Source organism: Garra rufa, chromosome 10 (assembly GCF_049309525.1).
Source record: "Garra rufa chromosome 10, GarRuf1.0, whole genome shotgun sequence".
Classification (NCBI taxonomy): Eukaryota; Metazoa; Chordata; class Actinopteri; order Cypriniformes; family Cyprinidae; genus Garra; species Garra rufa.
The window spans coordinates 7,964,496-7,982,412 of record NC_133370.1 but is presented as its reverse complement, the minus strand read 5'-3'; the positions used below and the strand labels follow the sequence as shown (position 1 = coordinate 7,982,412).

Here is a 17,917-nt window from a genome sequence, read left to right as displayed (position 1 = left end):
GCAAAATAGCCTTAAACCATTAGTAAATAAACTACAGAATGTTATGCTCGTTAGCCAGGGTTCAAAGTCTAAAGCGCAAAGAAAATCTGCACGATGAGAATCATTCATAAATCTGCTGCTGTCAGCAAAAAGTAGTACTGAGGTCTTTTTGCAGGCTTCCACCAAAATAAAAGTCAACATTCATAAATGTTAGTATTGTAATTTTACTGTTTCTGTAAAATAAAATAAAAAATTAACACCAAAAAATTATAACAGTCATTACAACAGCTCTATTAACTTTTATAAAGAATATCTCTTTGGGTTTGAGACTTTATTCTTTGTGACTTTACAGATCTTAGATATGCACGAACAGCTTGTAACACTTCAAAGACAAAGGAAAACATGAAATCGCATCATATGACCCCTTTAAACTTGCAGTAACTGAAACGCATAGTTTTTTATTGAATATCACATGCATATGGGCTCAGTGCAAAAAAAGTATTTTTTATCATTTCCTGCAGGTTTTATTGACTTCATCGTTGTTCCCACGTTCACGGTTCTGACGGACATGACCGAGAAGATCGTCACACCACTCATCGAAGAGGCCACAAGTTCAGGCCTGGCTGGTTTCCGCAGGTCTGGAAGTCTGACTTGCGTCTTTTGCTTCTTTAGTACAGGAATAGAGATAATGAATGGACATTAAGACTAAGAAATTAGTGCTTAGGTCACCATAATAGTGCCTAGTGTCAAAGCTTGTCTGTTTATCAAAACCCATTTCACTGATGCTATTGTGGTCATGGCTGCAAATTAAATTAATTTCTGCTTAGATACCTCATTTTCATCATTTACAGAAAAAGAATGAATGCAGCTAAATGCACTGCTGTTTCTTACTCTTAATTCAGTAAAAAGTCATCCATCAGATCAGACAGAAGTCAGGCTGACTCCACCTTAACACTTTTTTAGTTTGCAAGTTTCTTTGGATTTTCTAAGTAGGAGTTGAAATGCTGCTGCTGACTGAGCATTAGTGCATCTTCTGCATATAAAGTACTGAATTATATCCTTGCCGTTTAGAATATACAGTAAACTAAAACAGATCAAAGGTTCACAGAAAGGACACAAAGCAGCTGCGGCATATTAATGATCAACAGAGCAGGAAAACAACAGAAGCGTGTGGATAGATGGAGTATTAAATGAAATTTAGGTAGATGTGGAGATGTCACGGAAGCTTAGTGGATGTGATGTGATTGCTGCTGATGCATTTGTAATGTGATTTATGATGAGTTAACAGTTCTTCTTTCCTCGTCATTCTCAAACAGTATTACTGCGGGAGATGCAAAGCGGAGCAGTGTGAACAGCTCTGATTCTGATGGCAGTGGATCTCATAACTGCTCGCTGCTTACTGTGGACCTGAAGAACTTCAAGGCCATCTGGAATGAGGAGGTTTTTCTGAACAGAGAGCGGTGGAAGACACAGGCAGCTAAAGGTAGGAAAAGATTCCCTGCTGAAAAAACCAGCATATGCTGGTTAGGTATGTTTTGGTGCTGGGATGCTGGTTTTAGCTGGTTTATGCTGGTTCTTTGCTGGTTTATGCTGGTCCTTTGCTGGTTCTTTTGCTGGTTAATGCTGGTCCTTTGCTGGTTTATGCTGGTCCTTGACCAGCAACATGACCAGCATAAACCAGCAAAGGACCAGCATAAACCAGCTAAAACCAGCATCCCAGCACCAAAACATACCTAACCAGCATATGCTGATTTTTTCAGCAGGGTTGTTCAAGAGGTTGGTGTTGTGGACTTTCGCTCTGCCTCCCTCACATCCCTGCACCAGTACGAAAGTCCACAACACCAACCCCCTGATGGTGATTGGTTGGAACACTGTTTGTTTTTCTGTGGAATGGTTGGTAGCACCGATTGTTTTTTTCGGCATATCTCGGACCCTAGGCTGACCACAGAGACGCAGTTTTTTTTAACAGCCAATTTATGGGGCAGGCAGCGAGCGGATCGTGAAGAAAGGTCAGCTGAATGTGACACTTTATGTTTCAGGCTTGAAATCGCTTATACAACCTTTAAGAGCTGGGGAGGGTGAAAACTTTTGCACAGAATGAAGAGACGTACATTTTTATTATTTTGCCTAAACATTATATTTTTTCATTTAGTACTGCCCTTTGGAGGCTACAGATGATAGTTACATGTTTCCCAGAAGACAAGATAAGTTAAATTTACCCTGGTCTTCAAATTCAAAAAGTTTTATGCATTGTGTTTTCTTCTGAAGCATCAGTGAGTGTTTGAACCTTCTGTAATAGTTGCATATGAGTCCCTCAGTTGTCCTCACTGTAGAAAGATGATTCTCAAAATCATACAGTCATTGTTGGAAAGGGTTCAAATACACAAGAATGCTGACAAACCAAAGAATTTGTGGGACCTGAAGGATTTTTCTGAAGAACAGCAGGCAGTTTTAACTGTTCAGGACAAACAAGGGACCGTTGAACAACTATCACTAAATGAAAAACACAGCTGTGGATCATTCAGGTAACAACACAGTATTAAGAATTAAGAATCAAGGGGGTGTAAACTTTTGAACCTGGTCACTTTAAAAATTGTATGTAACAGTAAAGACGTTTACATGACAAAAGATTTATTTTAAATAAATGCTGTTCTTTTGAAGTTTCTATGCATTAAAGAATCCCGAAAACAAATGTATCATAGTTTAGAGAACAACTTTTGTTTTCAACATTGATAATAATACAAAATGTTTTGAAGACTGAAGTAATGATGCTGAAAATTCAGCTTTGCACCACAGAAATAAATTATATTTTAAAATTTTAATTATAAATTTTAATTTGTAATAATATTTTACAATATTACTTTGTAAAGAAAATAGTTTTTCATGATCTGATTTAATTTTAAAAAGATTGAATAGAGTTGGATTGGATAGGAAAACAAATATTAAGGTTTCAGGAGTGTAAACTCCTTCAGTAGTGTTAAAAAAAATTCCCCAGGATGCACCGTTTGAATTCAAGTGTGAAAATATTGAGACCAGACGCACAAATTGAAGCATTTTTCACAGTTTATGCATTCAGAGCAAGCGAATAGTGAATAATGCACCTCCCTCTGTGTCTCCGATCAGAGACGGAGGAGAAGGCCAAACGAGAGCAGGAGGAACAACAGGAGGCAACGGCAGAAAACCATGAGTGCAAAAAAGACCCAGAGCTGTCAGGACCAAAGAAAGACAGGGTGGGAGAGGACGACCCAGAGCCAGGGGGGGTAAACGGACCCCCAGAAGAAAGCCCTCATGATAAATCAAAGAATGAAGAGGCACATCAGAAAATACAGAATGGTATTGTGTTTAAATGGTTTAATGGTACCATCAGCTCAATTAATGTTGCTCAAGAGTAACCTTTAGTAATGACTGCCCTCTGGTGGATAATCAGAGGAGTTCTACCTAGGAGATGTGTTTTAATCTAATAATCTAATGTCTGTAAATAGGAGAAGTGTCTGAAGATGCAGAATCACCAGCAGATGAGGATAAGAGAACACTTAATGGTAAACAAACATTAATTTATAAAGAAGACTTCTTTGCCTTGATACCAAGAACATATTAAGATGCTTAAAGGACTGGTTCCCTTCCAGAAAGAAGGTTTCCTGATAATTTACTCAATGTCATCCAAGATCCATGTCTTTCATGTCTTTCTTTCTTCTGTCGAAAAGAAATTAAGGTTTTTGATGAAAACATTCCAGGATTGTTCTCCATATAGTGGATGTTAAGTTGTTGGATGTATCAATGCTTCAAATGGCTCTATCCCAGTCGAGAAATAAGGTTCTTATCTAGTGAAACAAATGGTAATTTAAAAAATACAAATTTACATTTTTTAACCACAAATGCTCATCTTATGAAAAACTCCATCTCAAGAAAGACATCTCGGATGACACGGGGGAGAGTAAATTAATTTTTAGGAAATTTTAATTCTGGAAGTGAATTTCTCCTTTCATGCATCGTATTATGAAATATCAGAACAAATGGCATTTTTTATAAGACAGAAAAACATTCCACAAAAATAAGCTTGTTTAAAGATACACTACAGTTTAAAAGTTTGGGGCCAGTAATAAAAATAAATATTTTAAGAACAAATACTATTATTCAGCAAATATGCATTCAAGTGACAGTAAAGACATTAGCAATTTTAAATAAATGCTGTTAAATTTATATTGTTTTCTTTATGTGATCCTGGACCACAAAAACAGTCTTTTTTTTTTTTAATTGAGATTTATACGTCTGACTATATACTATATATCTGAATAAATAGAAGCTGAATGAATAAGCTTTCCATTGATGTATGGTTTGTTAGGATAGGACAATATTTGGCAGAGATGCAGCTATTTGAGAATCTGGAATCTGAGGGTGCAAAAAATTTAAATATTCAGAAAATCGCCTTTAAAGTTGTCCAAATGATGTTCTTAGCAATGCATATTACTAATCAGAAACTAACTTTTAATATATTTACGATAGGATATTTACAAAATATCTTCATGGAACATGATCTTTACTTAATATCGTAATGATTTTTGGCAAAAAAGAAAAATTGATCATTTTGACCCATACAATGTATTTTTGACTATTGCCACAAATATACCCGTATTACTTAAGACTGTTTTTGTGGTCCAGGGTCACATATTGTTACTGTTTTTTAACTTTATATTAATCAACTCCAATATTTCTGAAAAGAAAAACTAATACTTTGACAAAAACATGAAGCTTTGGTAATAATAAATGTTTCAAGTCCGCATATTAGAATGTTTTCTGAAGTATCATGTGACACTAAAGACTGATGATGTTGAAAATTCAGCTTTGCATCACAAGAATAAATTCCATTTTACAATGTATTAAAACAGAAAACAGTTATTTTAAATTGTAATATTATTTCACAATATCACAAGTTTTTTCTGTATTTTTCATGAAATGAATCCAATCTTTGTGAACATAAGAGACATCTTTCAAAAACATCAAAACATCTTTTAAATGGTAGTGTAGTCTGTTCAGAATGAAAAAATCTGTATTTGTTTGTGGCTAGATGATCATGTTTATAGTTAACATGAACTAGATTCATACGTCCACTAAAATCACCAAAACACCAATATTGACGTTTGACAGTTAACAAAAGACATTAAGATTTCAAAAATAATGAAGAAATGCATGTTCAGAAACATTCAAGACATGCAGATAGAGATACTTGATGTGATTTACTATCTAATGCGATGACATTTAGTGTGACATTTTTGACTTTTTCGTCTCTGCTGCTATCTTCTGCTGATCTGCATATCCTCAATCTGCTTTTAACAGAAACTGCAAAAGCCTAGAGTGACTTCCAGTGGCGTCTTGCGGTCCGATGTCAGACACAGAGCGTTGAACTTGCCATCAGGACAATGCTCAGATCTGAAGATCCACGGCGCCCTCTTGAGGACACCTACATCACTTTGTGTTCGGCGTCTATCCCCTCCAAAGCTGCCATTATTTCCAAACTTTCATAAGACTGATCTCTCTAAATGATGAAGGACATAAGGGGCGAGAGACAACAGCTTCTGTCTGGTTTGTTTTATGCACAGAAGCAGAACACATTTTCTTCCCAAACCTTTAGAGTGCAATGGATGCATCACTAAGAAAAGCATGCAGCGGCTGAAACGATGCCATTGAACGTAAGGATTCTTTTTAAAACCTCCATTTCAAATGCTTTCTATGTTTTTCCGCATTTGAGCAGCCTTGCAGTCGGATGACTTGGTATGTGTGTAAAGCTCAAACTGTGATTTCTATCTAAATATATCTAAATATATAATATGTGGCCTGCAGTAAACTGTAAATAACTAATCATAGCAGCAGTTGCACCTGTGAACAATATTCGGCTTTAAATGCGCTTTACCTGACATGGACTGATGCATTCATCTGCTAATAGAGGTTGCGTATATGAAACCCTGAATATGTATATGTATTACTATTGTAAATGACTGTCTGCGTTTAGATGAGAGCTTTTATAACTTGAGAAAAGCCGTACGAAGTGGCAGTATTTCCTATTCGAGCACGTCTGTGTGCAGCTGTGGAGTAGAAAACGCCTGATTCAACCTAAGATTTTTCCTTCTCTCGCTTACCTTCGGATGCCTTTCTTCTTGTAGTCTTTCTGAAAGCGAACCGAACTGAGACGTCCTCTACAGGAAACGCTCACTCACAAACTAGCAGTCTTCGTAGACGATGTAAGTCTCATAACTGACCGTAGTAGTGTGTAAGTCATAACCATATCACTGTGCTGGCTCTGCAATACCTGGATATTACGCCGTATGTCATTTTTACTGGTTTCCTGGGGGGTTTGTGATGAGCTTTTTTCTGTCCTTTGAGCAGGTAATCTCAAGAAAGCGGAAGAGAACATATTCAGGTCATGTTTTACCACGAAATCAAACATAAACAAATAGAAAATGACATTTTGAAATTTTTTTTTTGACATTTCAGAAATCCTTCAGAAATAATATTTATTTGAAATTGTCTTTTCTGTCATTTCGATCAGTTTAATGCATTTTTGCAGAATGTAAGTTTAATTTATTAAACAAAGAACTCACCTTAAACTTTTATATGTATGTAAATATATACAGTTGAAGTCAAAAGTTTACATACGCCTTGCAGAATCTGCAAAATGTTAATTATTTTAGCAAAATAAGAGGGATCATACAAAATGCATGTTGTTTTTTATTTAGTACCAACCTGAATAAGATATTTCACATAAAAGATGTTTACATATAGCCCACAAGAGAAAATAGTTAAATTTATTAAAAAAAAAAAAAAAAAGTTACCCGGTTCAAAAGTTTACACACGCTTGATTCTTAATACTGTGTTGTTACCTGAATGATCCACAGCTGTTTTTTTGTTTAGTGATAGTTGTTCATTGTGTCCCTTGTTTGTCCTGAACAGTTCAACTGCCTGTTGTTCTTCAGAAAAAAAAAAAACAGATCCCGCAAATTCTTTGGTTTTTCTGCATTTTTGCATAAGGTTCAAAAGCTCCTTGATGCTCCAGAAGGAAACAAGCATTAAGAGCCCCGGATGAAAACTTTTGAAGTTTAAGGATATGGGTAAATTTAACTTATTTTATCTTCTGGGGAACATCTAAGTATCTTCTGTAGCTTCTGAAGGGCAGTACTAAATGAAAAAAAAAAAAAAAGAAAGAATGATATTTAGGCAGAATAAGAAAAATGTACACATCTTCATTCTGTTCAAAAGTTTTCACCCCTGGCTTCTAATGCATTGTGTTTCTTTCTGGAGCATCAGTGAGCATTTGAACCTTCTGTAATAGTTGTATATGAGTCCCTCAGTTGTCCTCAGTGTGAAAAGGTGGATCTTAAAATCATACAGTCATTTTTGGAAAGGCTTCATATATGCAAAAATGCTGAAAAACCAAAGAATTTGCTTAGGATTGAGAATCAAGCGTATGTAAACTTTTATAAATGTGACCCTGGACCACAAAACCAGTCATAAGGTTAAATTTGACAAAACTGAGATTCATACATCATATGAAAGCTCAATGAATAAGTTTTCTATTGATGTATGGTTTGTTAGGATAGGACAATATTTGGCTGAGATACATCTATTTGAAATCAGAAATCTGAGGATGCAAAAAAATCAAAAAGACTGAGAAAATCACCTTTAAAGTTGTCCAAATTAGGTTCTTAACAATGCATATTACAAATCAAAAATTACATTTTAACATGTTTACAGTAGGAATTTTACAAAAAATCTTCATGGAACATGATATTCACTTAATTTCTTAATGATTTTTGGCATAAAAGAAAAATCTAAAATTTTGACCCATTCAATGTATTTTTGGCTATTGCTACAAATATACCCCAGCGACTTAAGACTGGTTTTGTGGTCCAGGGTCACAAATGATTTTGCAAGTTTAATACTATATCATTGTTTTTTACATTCTAGTAATTCTGAAATGTATTATTTTTGTTCATTTATTTCTAGGTGTCACTTGAAAAATATGGCTATTTTTTAATGAAAATAATAAGCTTAAATATGCTTCATATAGCTTCTTATTTACTTCCTTTCTGATTTCAGGGTTAAATGTGGCCTGTATATGCTCTTGACAGTTTTTCTGAGGTTCATCCATTATTATGTTCAGCATTCAAGAACTAATTTTCTTCTATTTGTTTCATCAGTTTTGTTGTAAATATGGTTTCTCTGAGCTGTTTTTCTGAACAAGTGAGTCAGAGATGGAATGTGTGACTGGATGTGTTCGTTTCTGACCGATGAGTAAAGTGAGCTTCTGAATTGTATTTTATTTATACAGAATCTGTAAAAATTTATTCAAGACTGTATCTCATTTCTGTATATTATTTACCAGAGTTATCATGCAAAAGTTATTTTTCTTCTCCCCTCCTGTCCCCCCATATTTTTAAACCGCAAAATGAATAGCATTGTTTACCCTGGCAAAATAAGAGTAAGTAATGGATATGCATTTCTCCTGAAATGAAGCAAATTGTAATTTCATTACATAGGTCACATGATTTAGTTTGCCTTCTTGTGGTTTACAGTAAAGCTTCCTGTAGATTCAGACTATTACTAGAGGTCATGGGGCAGATGAATGTGACGGCATGTGCTTAAATGATGCTACAGCATGTTGTGTGTGTGTGTGTGTGTGTGTGTGTGTGTGTGTGTGTGTGTGTGTGTGTGTGTGTGTGTGTGTGTGTGTGTGTGTGTGTGTGTGTGTGTGTGTGTGTGTGTGTGTGTGTGTGTGTGTGTGTGAGAGAGAGAGTACGAGACAGTGTGTGTGTGTGTGTGAGAGCTGCTGTTCAGTTTGTAAAAGTTGACACTGTGATCTTTAGTGTCTAGCCGTCCCCATGATGTTTGTTTTCGAGCAGAACGCAGAGCAAGATAAAATCCTCTGTGTCTGCACACGCGTGATTCACAATAAACATCAACTTAAAGGGCTCAGAACAAACGTGCTGCTGTTTTTGGGACTCAAGTGTGTGTGTGATTCGAGAAGAAAAAGGAATTGTTATCATTTACTCTCCCTCATTTCTTTTCCAAACTCATATGACATTTTTTGTACAGCACACCTACATTGAAAATGTATATATGTGACCCTGGACCACAAAACCAAGTAGAACAGATATATTTGTAGCAATAGAAAAAAATACACTGTATGGATCAAAATTATCGATTTTTCTTTTATGCCAAAAATCATTAGGCTATTAATTAAAGATCATGTTCCATGAAGATATTTTGAAAATTCCCTACCATAAATATATTAAAACTTAATTTTTGATTAGTAATATGCATTGCTAAGAACTTAATTTGAACAACTTTAAAGGCAATTTTCTCAATATTTAGATTTTCTTGCACCCTCAGATTCCTGATAGTTGTATCTCTGCCAAATATTGTCCTATCATAACAAACCATACATTGATGAAAAGCTTATTTATCAGCTTTCAGATGATGTATACTGTAAATCTCAGTTTCAAAAAATTGACCCTTATGACTGGTTTTGTGGTCCAGGGCCACATATTGGCCTAAATGTGAGATTTATATATTTGAATTGCATATTAAATACCAATTCATTTGGATCACACAGTTTAAACATAAACTAATAAAAGTAATGTGATGCATAATTGTCATTCATACATAAATGAAGCAGAATAAGAAACAGGTAAGATTTCTTGCATAGTTTATTAACTTATTTAAGTAATCATATATTCATTATTCATTTATTAAAATTACTTAGAATAAATACATCTGTGTAAATCTGCATAAATCTGTATATTGTGAACATTAAATTCATTCAGTTAAAAATGGACTTAGTGATGATAAATATATAATTCTGGTTATTGTTTGTTCAAAACTCATTCAGTTTATTGTATGCATACAGTTATCCTGACTTTGAATTCTGCTAAATGTCTAAATGTAAATGTGCAACTGACAATTACACTCTTAAAAATAAAGGTTCTTCACGATGATATAGAAGATGGCTAAATGGTTCCATTAAGAACTTTTAACATCTGAAGAACCTTTCTGTTTCACAAAAGGTTCTTTGTGGCAAAAGAAGGTTCTTCAGAATGCTTACAGTGCCTTGCAAAATTATTCATACCCCTTCATTTTTTTCACATTTTGTTATGTTGCTGCCTTATGTTAAACTACTTTTTCCCCCCACATCAATCTACACTCCCTACTCCATAATGGCAAAGCAAAAAAAAAAGGTTTTTAACATTTGTGCAAATGTATTACAAATAAAAAACTGTTGCATAAGTATTCATACCCTTTTCTGGGACACTCGAAATTTGGCTCAGGAGCATTCATATTGCTTCTAGATGTCACTACACTTCGAGTGGAGTTAAACTGTGGCAAATTCATTTGAATGAGTATGATTTAGAAAGGCACACACCTCTCAGAAAAGGTCTAACAGCTGAAAATGCATATCAGAGCAAAAACCAATTCCTGAGGTCAAGATAACTGCCTGTAGAGCTCAGTGACAGACTTGCATTAAGGCAGTGATCTAGGGAAGAGTTCAGAAAAAAATCTGCTGCATTGAAGGTTCACAGAAGCGTGTAGCCTCCATTATCCATAATGTAAGACGATTGAAACAACTAGGACTCTAGAAAATGTCTGCCAGCCTTGAGGCTGTAAAGGTGCTTCAACTATGTACTGAGTTAAGGGTATGAATACTTATGCCATGTACTTATTTCAGTGTTTTATTTTTAATAAATTTGTAAAATGTGCACATCTGGTTTTTGCTCTGTCATTATTATGGTGTATGGAGTGTAAATTGATGTGGGTGAAAAACTAATTTAAAGCAGTTTAACATAATGCTGCAACAAAACAAAATGTGAAAAAAATGAAGGGGTATATAAATACTTTTGCAAGGCACTGTATTTGTAGAACCAAAAATGGTTCTTCTATGGCATCGCTTCCTTTTAAAGCACCTTTATTTTTAAGAGTGTATGCATAACATTAATTCTTGGATATTGTATATTAAATTAAAACAAATATGTCAGAAATTTAGGCTTACATTTTTTTAATGCAAAAGGCAAGATGTTTTTGCATATGTACATCATCCAAAGATTTAGAAGACTTGAAATATAGTGCATGTGGACTATTATATGATTGTATAGTGTGTTTGGTCCTTTTGAATCTTGACAGTCACTTAGTGTTTTTATTGTATGGACAAGAGGAGCATGAACCTTCCTAAATTTCTCCAACAGAAGAAACAAAGTCAAATGTGGTGACTTGAGGTTAAGCAAATCATAAGGAATGTAGCTTTTAGGATAAACTATTCCTTTTAAATTTTTAATATTGTCTTAAAAGGTGAGGGTTGCAAAAAAAATCTGCCACTAGGTGTCACTGTTATTATGAGAGAACTGATTTTCTGTAATGAAAGTACTATTCTGTGCAGTTGTATCCTGGCAGATTTATTCGAAAAGGTATTCAGTATCTCCTTTCAATTTATGAAGAAGAGCAGCATGAATATTACGCTAAACCTCTGTCTTTGTGTTCCAAGTAAGAAAGAAAACTTTTGGACTATTAGGTGAGTAAATGACAACATTTTCATTTGGATCCTTTTCTGTTAGTATTAGCAGCATTGAATGAAAATATGCCACTAGGTGGCACTGTTATATGAAGGAAATAGTCGAGAATTACTGTACCAAACATATAATTCAGACACTAAGACGTTTCTTTGCATTAGATGAAGTCATCTGCACTATAAATATACCACAAAACTAGTCATAAGGGTCAGTTTTTTTTAAAATTGAGAATACATCATCCGAAAGTTGAATAAATCGGCTTTCCTCTGATGGTTTGTTAGAATAGGACAATATTTGGCCGAGATGCAACTATTTGGAAATCTGGAATCTGGGTGCAAAAAAATCACAATTTTGAGAAAATTGCCTTTAAAGTTGTCCAAATGAAGTTCTTAGCAATGCTATATAGCCTACAATATATTTACGATTGGAAATGTACTAAATATCTTCATGAAACATGATCTTTACTTACTATCCTAATGATTTTTGGCATAAAACAAAAATCGATCATTTTGACCTATACAATGTATTTTTGTCTACAAATATATGCTACTTAAGACTTGTTTTGTGGTCCAGAGTCACACAGACATATTTCTTTCTTTCAAGGTTTCCCTCCTCATTTCAGCTTAAAGACTTTTTGACTAGTTTTGTTCATTTTGAACAGTAGCCTATGTCATTTGCAACGTTTATTTTGTCAGATGTTTTACTTGTTCCATCTTTCAGATAAATGTCTTGCTTTATTATGTATCTTGCAATGGCAGGGATATAAGTGAGTTCTGCTCATATTACTGTCACTCACAATCTAGCGAAAATAAAATAATTTGATGTCGAATAAAATAATAATAAATTATATTCATATTCAATTATTTAATATGACATGATATAACAATAACAGTGCATCTATATATATATATATATAATTTTAAAAAACTATGTTTTTTAACGGTGAGTAAGAACAACCTGTACTACAGTGGAAAGGTGTGCATTTATTGCTGACGTAAAGCTATCTGTCCTTTTCGCGCACTAAACTTACAAACTCAGACGTCTGGGTAAGAAACAAAAGATATCATTCTGTACCATGATTTTGAAACATGCTATTATGTATGCCTTTATTTTATTTGTACTCTAAATCAAACATTCATTAATTTTTTGCGCAGGCGCCGCCATTTATAAAATCATGTGCGAGGCTTCCGGTGTCACTCCCTTCCGGTACAAACAACAGTCCGCAATACTGCTTGTTATTGCCAACAGGTATTTGTTATGTTATTTTTAATATTTTAGCGTATTCTTAAACACACTGCTTTGTAGCGTAAATAGTTTTAGCGTTTACCGCACTTTGTTCTTCTTCTAACGTAAGTTGTTTAAGTATAGTAGCTAATGAATTAAGAAAATGGCTTACTTTCGCTTTGCAAAATAGAATATTTGTTAAATTGTTTACCTGGTTCCCTGCCTGTTTAGCACTCCTGTCCTCATCATATCGTATCTATCAACGGAAACATGAAACAGAGGTCTACAGGTGCTTTTTGTGCAGTTAGCAAGTTAAATAGTTTTACTTTAAGACTAGTCCATCATATATGTGACCCTGGACCACAAAACCAGTCATAAGGTTAAATTTTACAAAACTGAGATGTATACATCATATGAAAGTTCAATAATTAAGCTTTCTGTTGATGTTTGGTTTGTTTGGATAGGACAATATTTGGCCGAGATACGTCTATTTGAAAATCTGGAATCTGAGGGTGCAAAAAAATCTAAATACTGAGAAAATCACCTTTAAAGTTCTCCAAATTAAGTTCTTAACAATGCATATAACTAATCAAAAATTACATTTTGATATATTTACAGTAGGTATTTTACAAAAAATCTTCATGGAACATGATCTTTACATCATTTTCTAATGATTTTTGGCATAAAAGAAAAATCAATAATTTTGACCCATACAATGTATTTTTTGCTATTGCTACAAGTATACCCCAGCGACTTAAGACTGGTTTTGTGGTCCTGGACCATAAAATCAGTCATAAGTAGCCAAACATGTTTCTTTTCATTATGATATTAAGTAAAGATCATGTTCCATGAAGATATTTTGTAAATTTTCTACCGTAAATATATCAAAACCTAATTTTTGATTAGTAACTTCATTTACATCCTTTAACATCTGAAGAAACGTTCTGTTTCACAAAAGGTTCTTTGTGGCAAAAGAAGGTTCTTCAGATTATAAAAAGGTAAAAAAAAAAAAAAAGAGATGGTTCTTTAAAGAACCTTTGACTAAATGTTTATTTCTGGAACCAAAATAGGTTCTTCTATGGCATCGCTTGAAGATTCTTTTAAAGCACCTTTATTTTTATTTTTAAGAGTGTATGCATGCATACCATTAATTCTTGGATATTGTATATTAAATTCAAACAAATATGTCTGAAATTTAGGCCTAAATGTTTTTAGAATGCAAAAGGCAAGATGTTTGATGTTAAATAGTTTTACTTTAAGACTAGTCCATCATATATGTGACCCTGGACCACAGAACCAGTCATAAGTAGCCAAAAATGTGTCTTTTCATTATGATATTAAGTAAAGATCATGTTCAATGAAGATATTTTGTAAATTTTCTACCATAAATATATAAAAACTTAATTTTTGATTTGTAATATGCATTGCTAAGAACTTCATTTGGACAACTTTAAAGGCAATTTCCTCAATGTTTTTTTTATATAAATATATATTTGTAATACTGTTCTATCCTAACAAACCATATATAAATGGAAAGCTCATTTATTCAGTTTTTGGATAATGTATAAATCTCAATTTCGAGAAAAAAAAAAAAAAAAAAACACTTATGGCTGGTTTTGTGGTCCTGGGTCACATATGTTGAGTTTATTAAGGGGTTTTGTAGCAGTTTGGGGCCTGACAGAACAACTTTTAAGAGATTAAAAACAGCACTAACCAAAACCAGACATAGCAACATAACACCTCTCTTACACCATATTCAATTTTCACACAGCAAACATGTTGAAGTGAAAATGATCATCGGGGCATCAAAGCAGATGCTTGTGTGTTCATACATCTGTGTTTAAGGGTCCCCATGCATCTCTGTATAATGAATATATATTTGTTTGGATCATAAATGATGTATTTGACATATATGCATGATATAGCTATGTTCAGTAAGTCTTGTGTTTGTCATTTATTTTATAGCTGTTACAGTGATGTGTATATGTATCTCATTCATACACACATGCGCAGTAACACAACTACTCTATTCGTAATTAAGAATTAACAGCTTTTGCTGAGCATATTGTGAGCAGAAAGTGAGTTCTTAGTTTAGATCTTCGGTGTTTCACAGTCTCTCTTGTTTCCTAAAGGTCAGCGCATCGAAAGCGACTTTTTTTCGAAGAGGAATATTGTAATTAAGGAGGAGTCGCCATAGCAACAGGCCATATGCTGTGTTATCTGAAGAATATTGCCGTAATGGAGGTGTCAGAGTAAGTGTTGCCCGGAAGGTTCCAGTGATATGTGGTATGTTTTTTTTTTTTTTTTTTTGCATTAAATCAGTGAAATTAATAATGAATGCAAATATTTTGTTGTGAGATTGGAAAGATTTTAGTTGGTAATTTACTTTAGAGCTAAATTTCGGGTTCAGAACAAGTTCATCTGCGGCCTGCTGTCAATTACTACACGCAACTTTTTTGTGTGTAATTTATAGTAGTGTTTACACTTCTGCATTTAGCAGATGCTTTTATCCAAAGTGACTTAAAATAGAGGAACCTAAGGAATTCATCAGAGTCAACAATATTCATAATGTACAATGTTGTATCAGCGAGACTTGTTAAATAAAACCATTAAAAACATTTTCATTACCTCAACTGAAATTAAATAAAATGTTTTTTTAAAAGTATATTTTCTTCAAATGGTTGCTAAAGCATCATTTTCATTTAGTTAAAGTCAATGGACTTAGAGTAAATAACTAAAATTAAAAATGAAATCAAATTTAAATGAACAATATAGACTTAAAAACTAATGAAAATGACTAAACAAACAATAAAATGACTAAAACCTATATATATATATATATATATATATATATATATATATATATATATATATATATATATACATACATATATATACCAGTCAAAAGATTTTTTGTTTTTTAAAGCAGTCACCAAACCTGCATTTATTTGATTCAAAGTACAAAAGTATTTAAATATTCTGTTTGAATATGAATATACTTTAAAATTAAATTTATTCCTGTGGTTTCAAAGCTGAATTTTTAGCATCATTACTCCAGTCACATGATCCTTTAGAAAGCATTCTAATATTCTGATTTGCTGCTCATTTATTATAATTATTATTATGTTGAAAACAGCTGAGTAGAATTTTGTCAGGTTTCTTTGATTAATAGAATGTTCAGAAGAATGGCATTTATCTGAAATAGATAAAAATCTAAATCTTTTGCAACATTTTAAATGTCTTTATTATCACTTCTGATCAATTTAAAGCATCTTTGCCAAATAAAAGTATTAATTTCTTTACAGAAATGATAAAAGATTATACCGACTCCAAGCTTTTGAATGGTATAGTGTGTAATGTTACAAAAGCTTTTCATTTTAGATAAATGCTGATCTTTGGATCTTTCTATTCATCAAAGAATCCTGGGGAAAATGTACTCACTTGTTTTAAATATTGATTATAATAATAAAAAAAATGTTTCTTGAACAGTAAATCAGCATATTAGAATGATTATTATAGATGTGACACTAAAGACTAGAGTAATGATGCTGAAAATGTAGCTTTGATCACAGGAATAAATTACATTTTTAAATATATTTAAATACAAAACAGCTTTTTTAAATAGTAAAAAAAAAAAAATGATTAAATGTTTAAGAAACATTAAAAATCTTACCGTTCAAAAACTTTTGACTGGTAGTGTAAAAACAAAACAGAAACTATAATAGTACATACATTAACTAATATTTTCATTCAGAAATGTCATGAAGTTGCTCAAAGGAAAACAATATATAGTCAATGGGGTCCAAAGTTGTCCAACATTCTTACATTTTGTAATTCCAAGATTTCTATTTCTAGTATCCTTTTTAAGTTTGCACACACAAGATACATTTGATTTTATCATATAGCCTTATTATATGTTTAAATATCAGGGGTCAACCAATTATCGGCATTGGTATTAAGCATTTTATGGTTATCGGTACCCGTCATTTTCAAAACCGATTTGCCGATAAAATAATTTAAAAGCATTTAAATTAAGTTTTTGTCAGAGCCCTTGATATTCTCAATTTTTACATTAATATAAATCGGTTCAAAATATCGGTCTACTTGATCTGTAATAATCGGTATTGGGATCAGCCCTGAGAAAACACATATCAATTGACCCCTATTCGATTTTGTGGCCAGACTTTCATTATATTTGTATAGAATCCAAAAAATTCCTTTAGATGAATTGATTTGCCTTGAGCATTTAACAATTACTTCAGTAATAAATAGAATTAGCACACAAACAGACAGACATGAGTATACAAACACGAAGTCAAATGAATGAATCCCTGTCAAATGAAGCACAGTCTCAAGAGATTCATCCTCATGAATTGAATTCCGCAAACTAAAGTACAAACGCTCGGGTATGATTGACAGCTGATGTCAGCGGCTGGACACCACCCAGCCACTGATGAAACAGCATTTCCTGTTCCAAACCAGCTCTGGAGCGACTGCAAGTACATGAGTGCCATCATTTACTGGCAGTGAGTCAGAGAGAGAAGCTGAGCCTGCCAATGCACACGACCTGATAAGAAGGGTCGGATTATTGAGCTGCTGAGAGCAGGACGAGCGGCCCAGACTTCTCAGCACGTAGAGAGCAGAACATTTAACCCTCCCAAACATTATACAGTCATCACTGTCGCGCTATACCGCTAGCACAATGCCAGCATGCTAGGAAGATAAAAATATTTAGCTAATGAAAAATAATAAGAATAATTTTAATATTCAAAAATAGTAATTAATTACAATGCAGAAAATAAAATCTAGCTAATATATATAAATAATAATGAGAAATATTATTTATATAGTTTTTTTATAAAACTATCATTACAGTACACATTAAAAAGTCATTTTTAATTTTTTTGTTGAAATAATAACAACAATGAGCATATACAGTCGTGGCCAAAAGTTTTGAGAATTACATAAATATTGGAAATTGGAAAAGCTGCTGCTTAAGTTTTTATAATAGCAATTTGCATATACTCCGGAATGTTATGAAGAGTGATCAGATGAATTGCATAGTCCTTCTTTGCCATGAAAATGAACTTAATCCCCAAAAAAACTTTCCACTGCATTGTTAAGAAGGCTTCAGGGCGTCCAAGAAAGTCCAGCAAGCGCCA

General features: G+C 33.3%; 1 protein-coding gene across 1 annotated transcript in view; it reads left to right on the top strand.

Moving 5' to 3' along the window:
- The window catches only part of pde1cb (phosphodiesterase 1C, calmodulin-dependent b), a 74,096-nt gene extending 64,382 nt beyond the window's left edge, over positions 1–9,714 (top strand). The window contains 5 exon segments of the mRNA XM_073848362.1: positions 501–615; positions 1,296–1,462; positions 3,103–3,312; positions 3,462–3,518; positions 5,314–9,714. Of these exon segments, the coding sequence (XP_073704463.1) occupies positions 501–615; positions 1,296–1,462; positions 3,103–3,312; positions 3,462–3,518; positions 5,314–5,330 (566 nt within the window). The 3' untranslated portion in view covers positions 5,331–9,714.
- Positions 9,715–17,917: the final 8,203 nt, after the last annotated feature.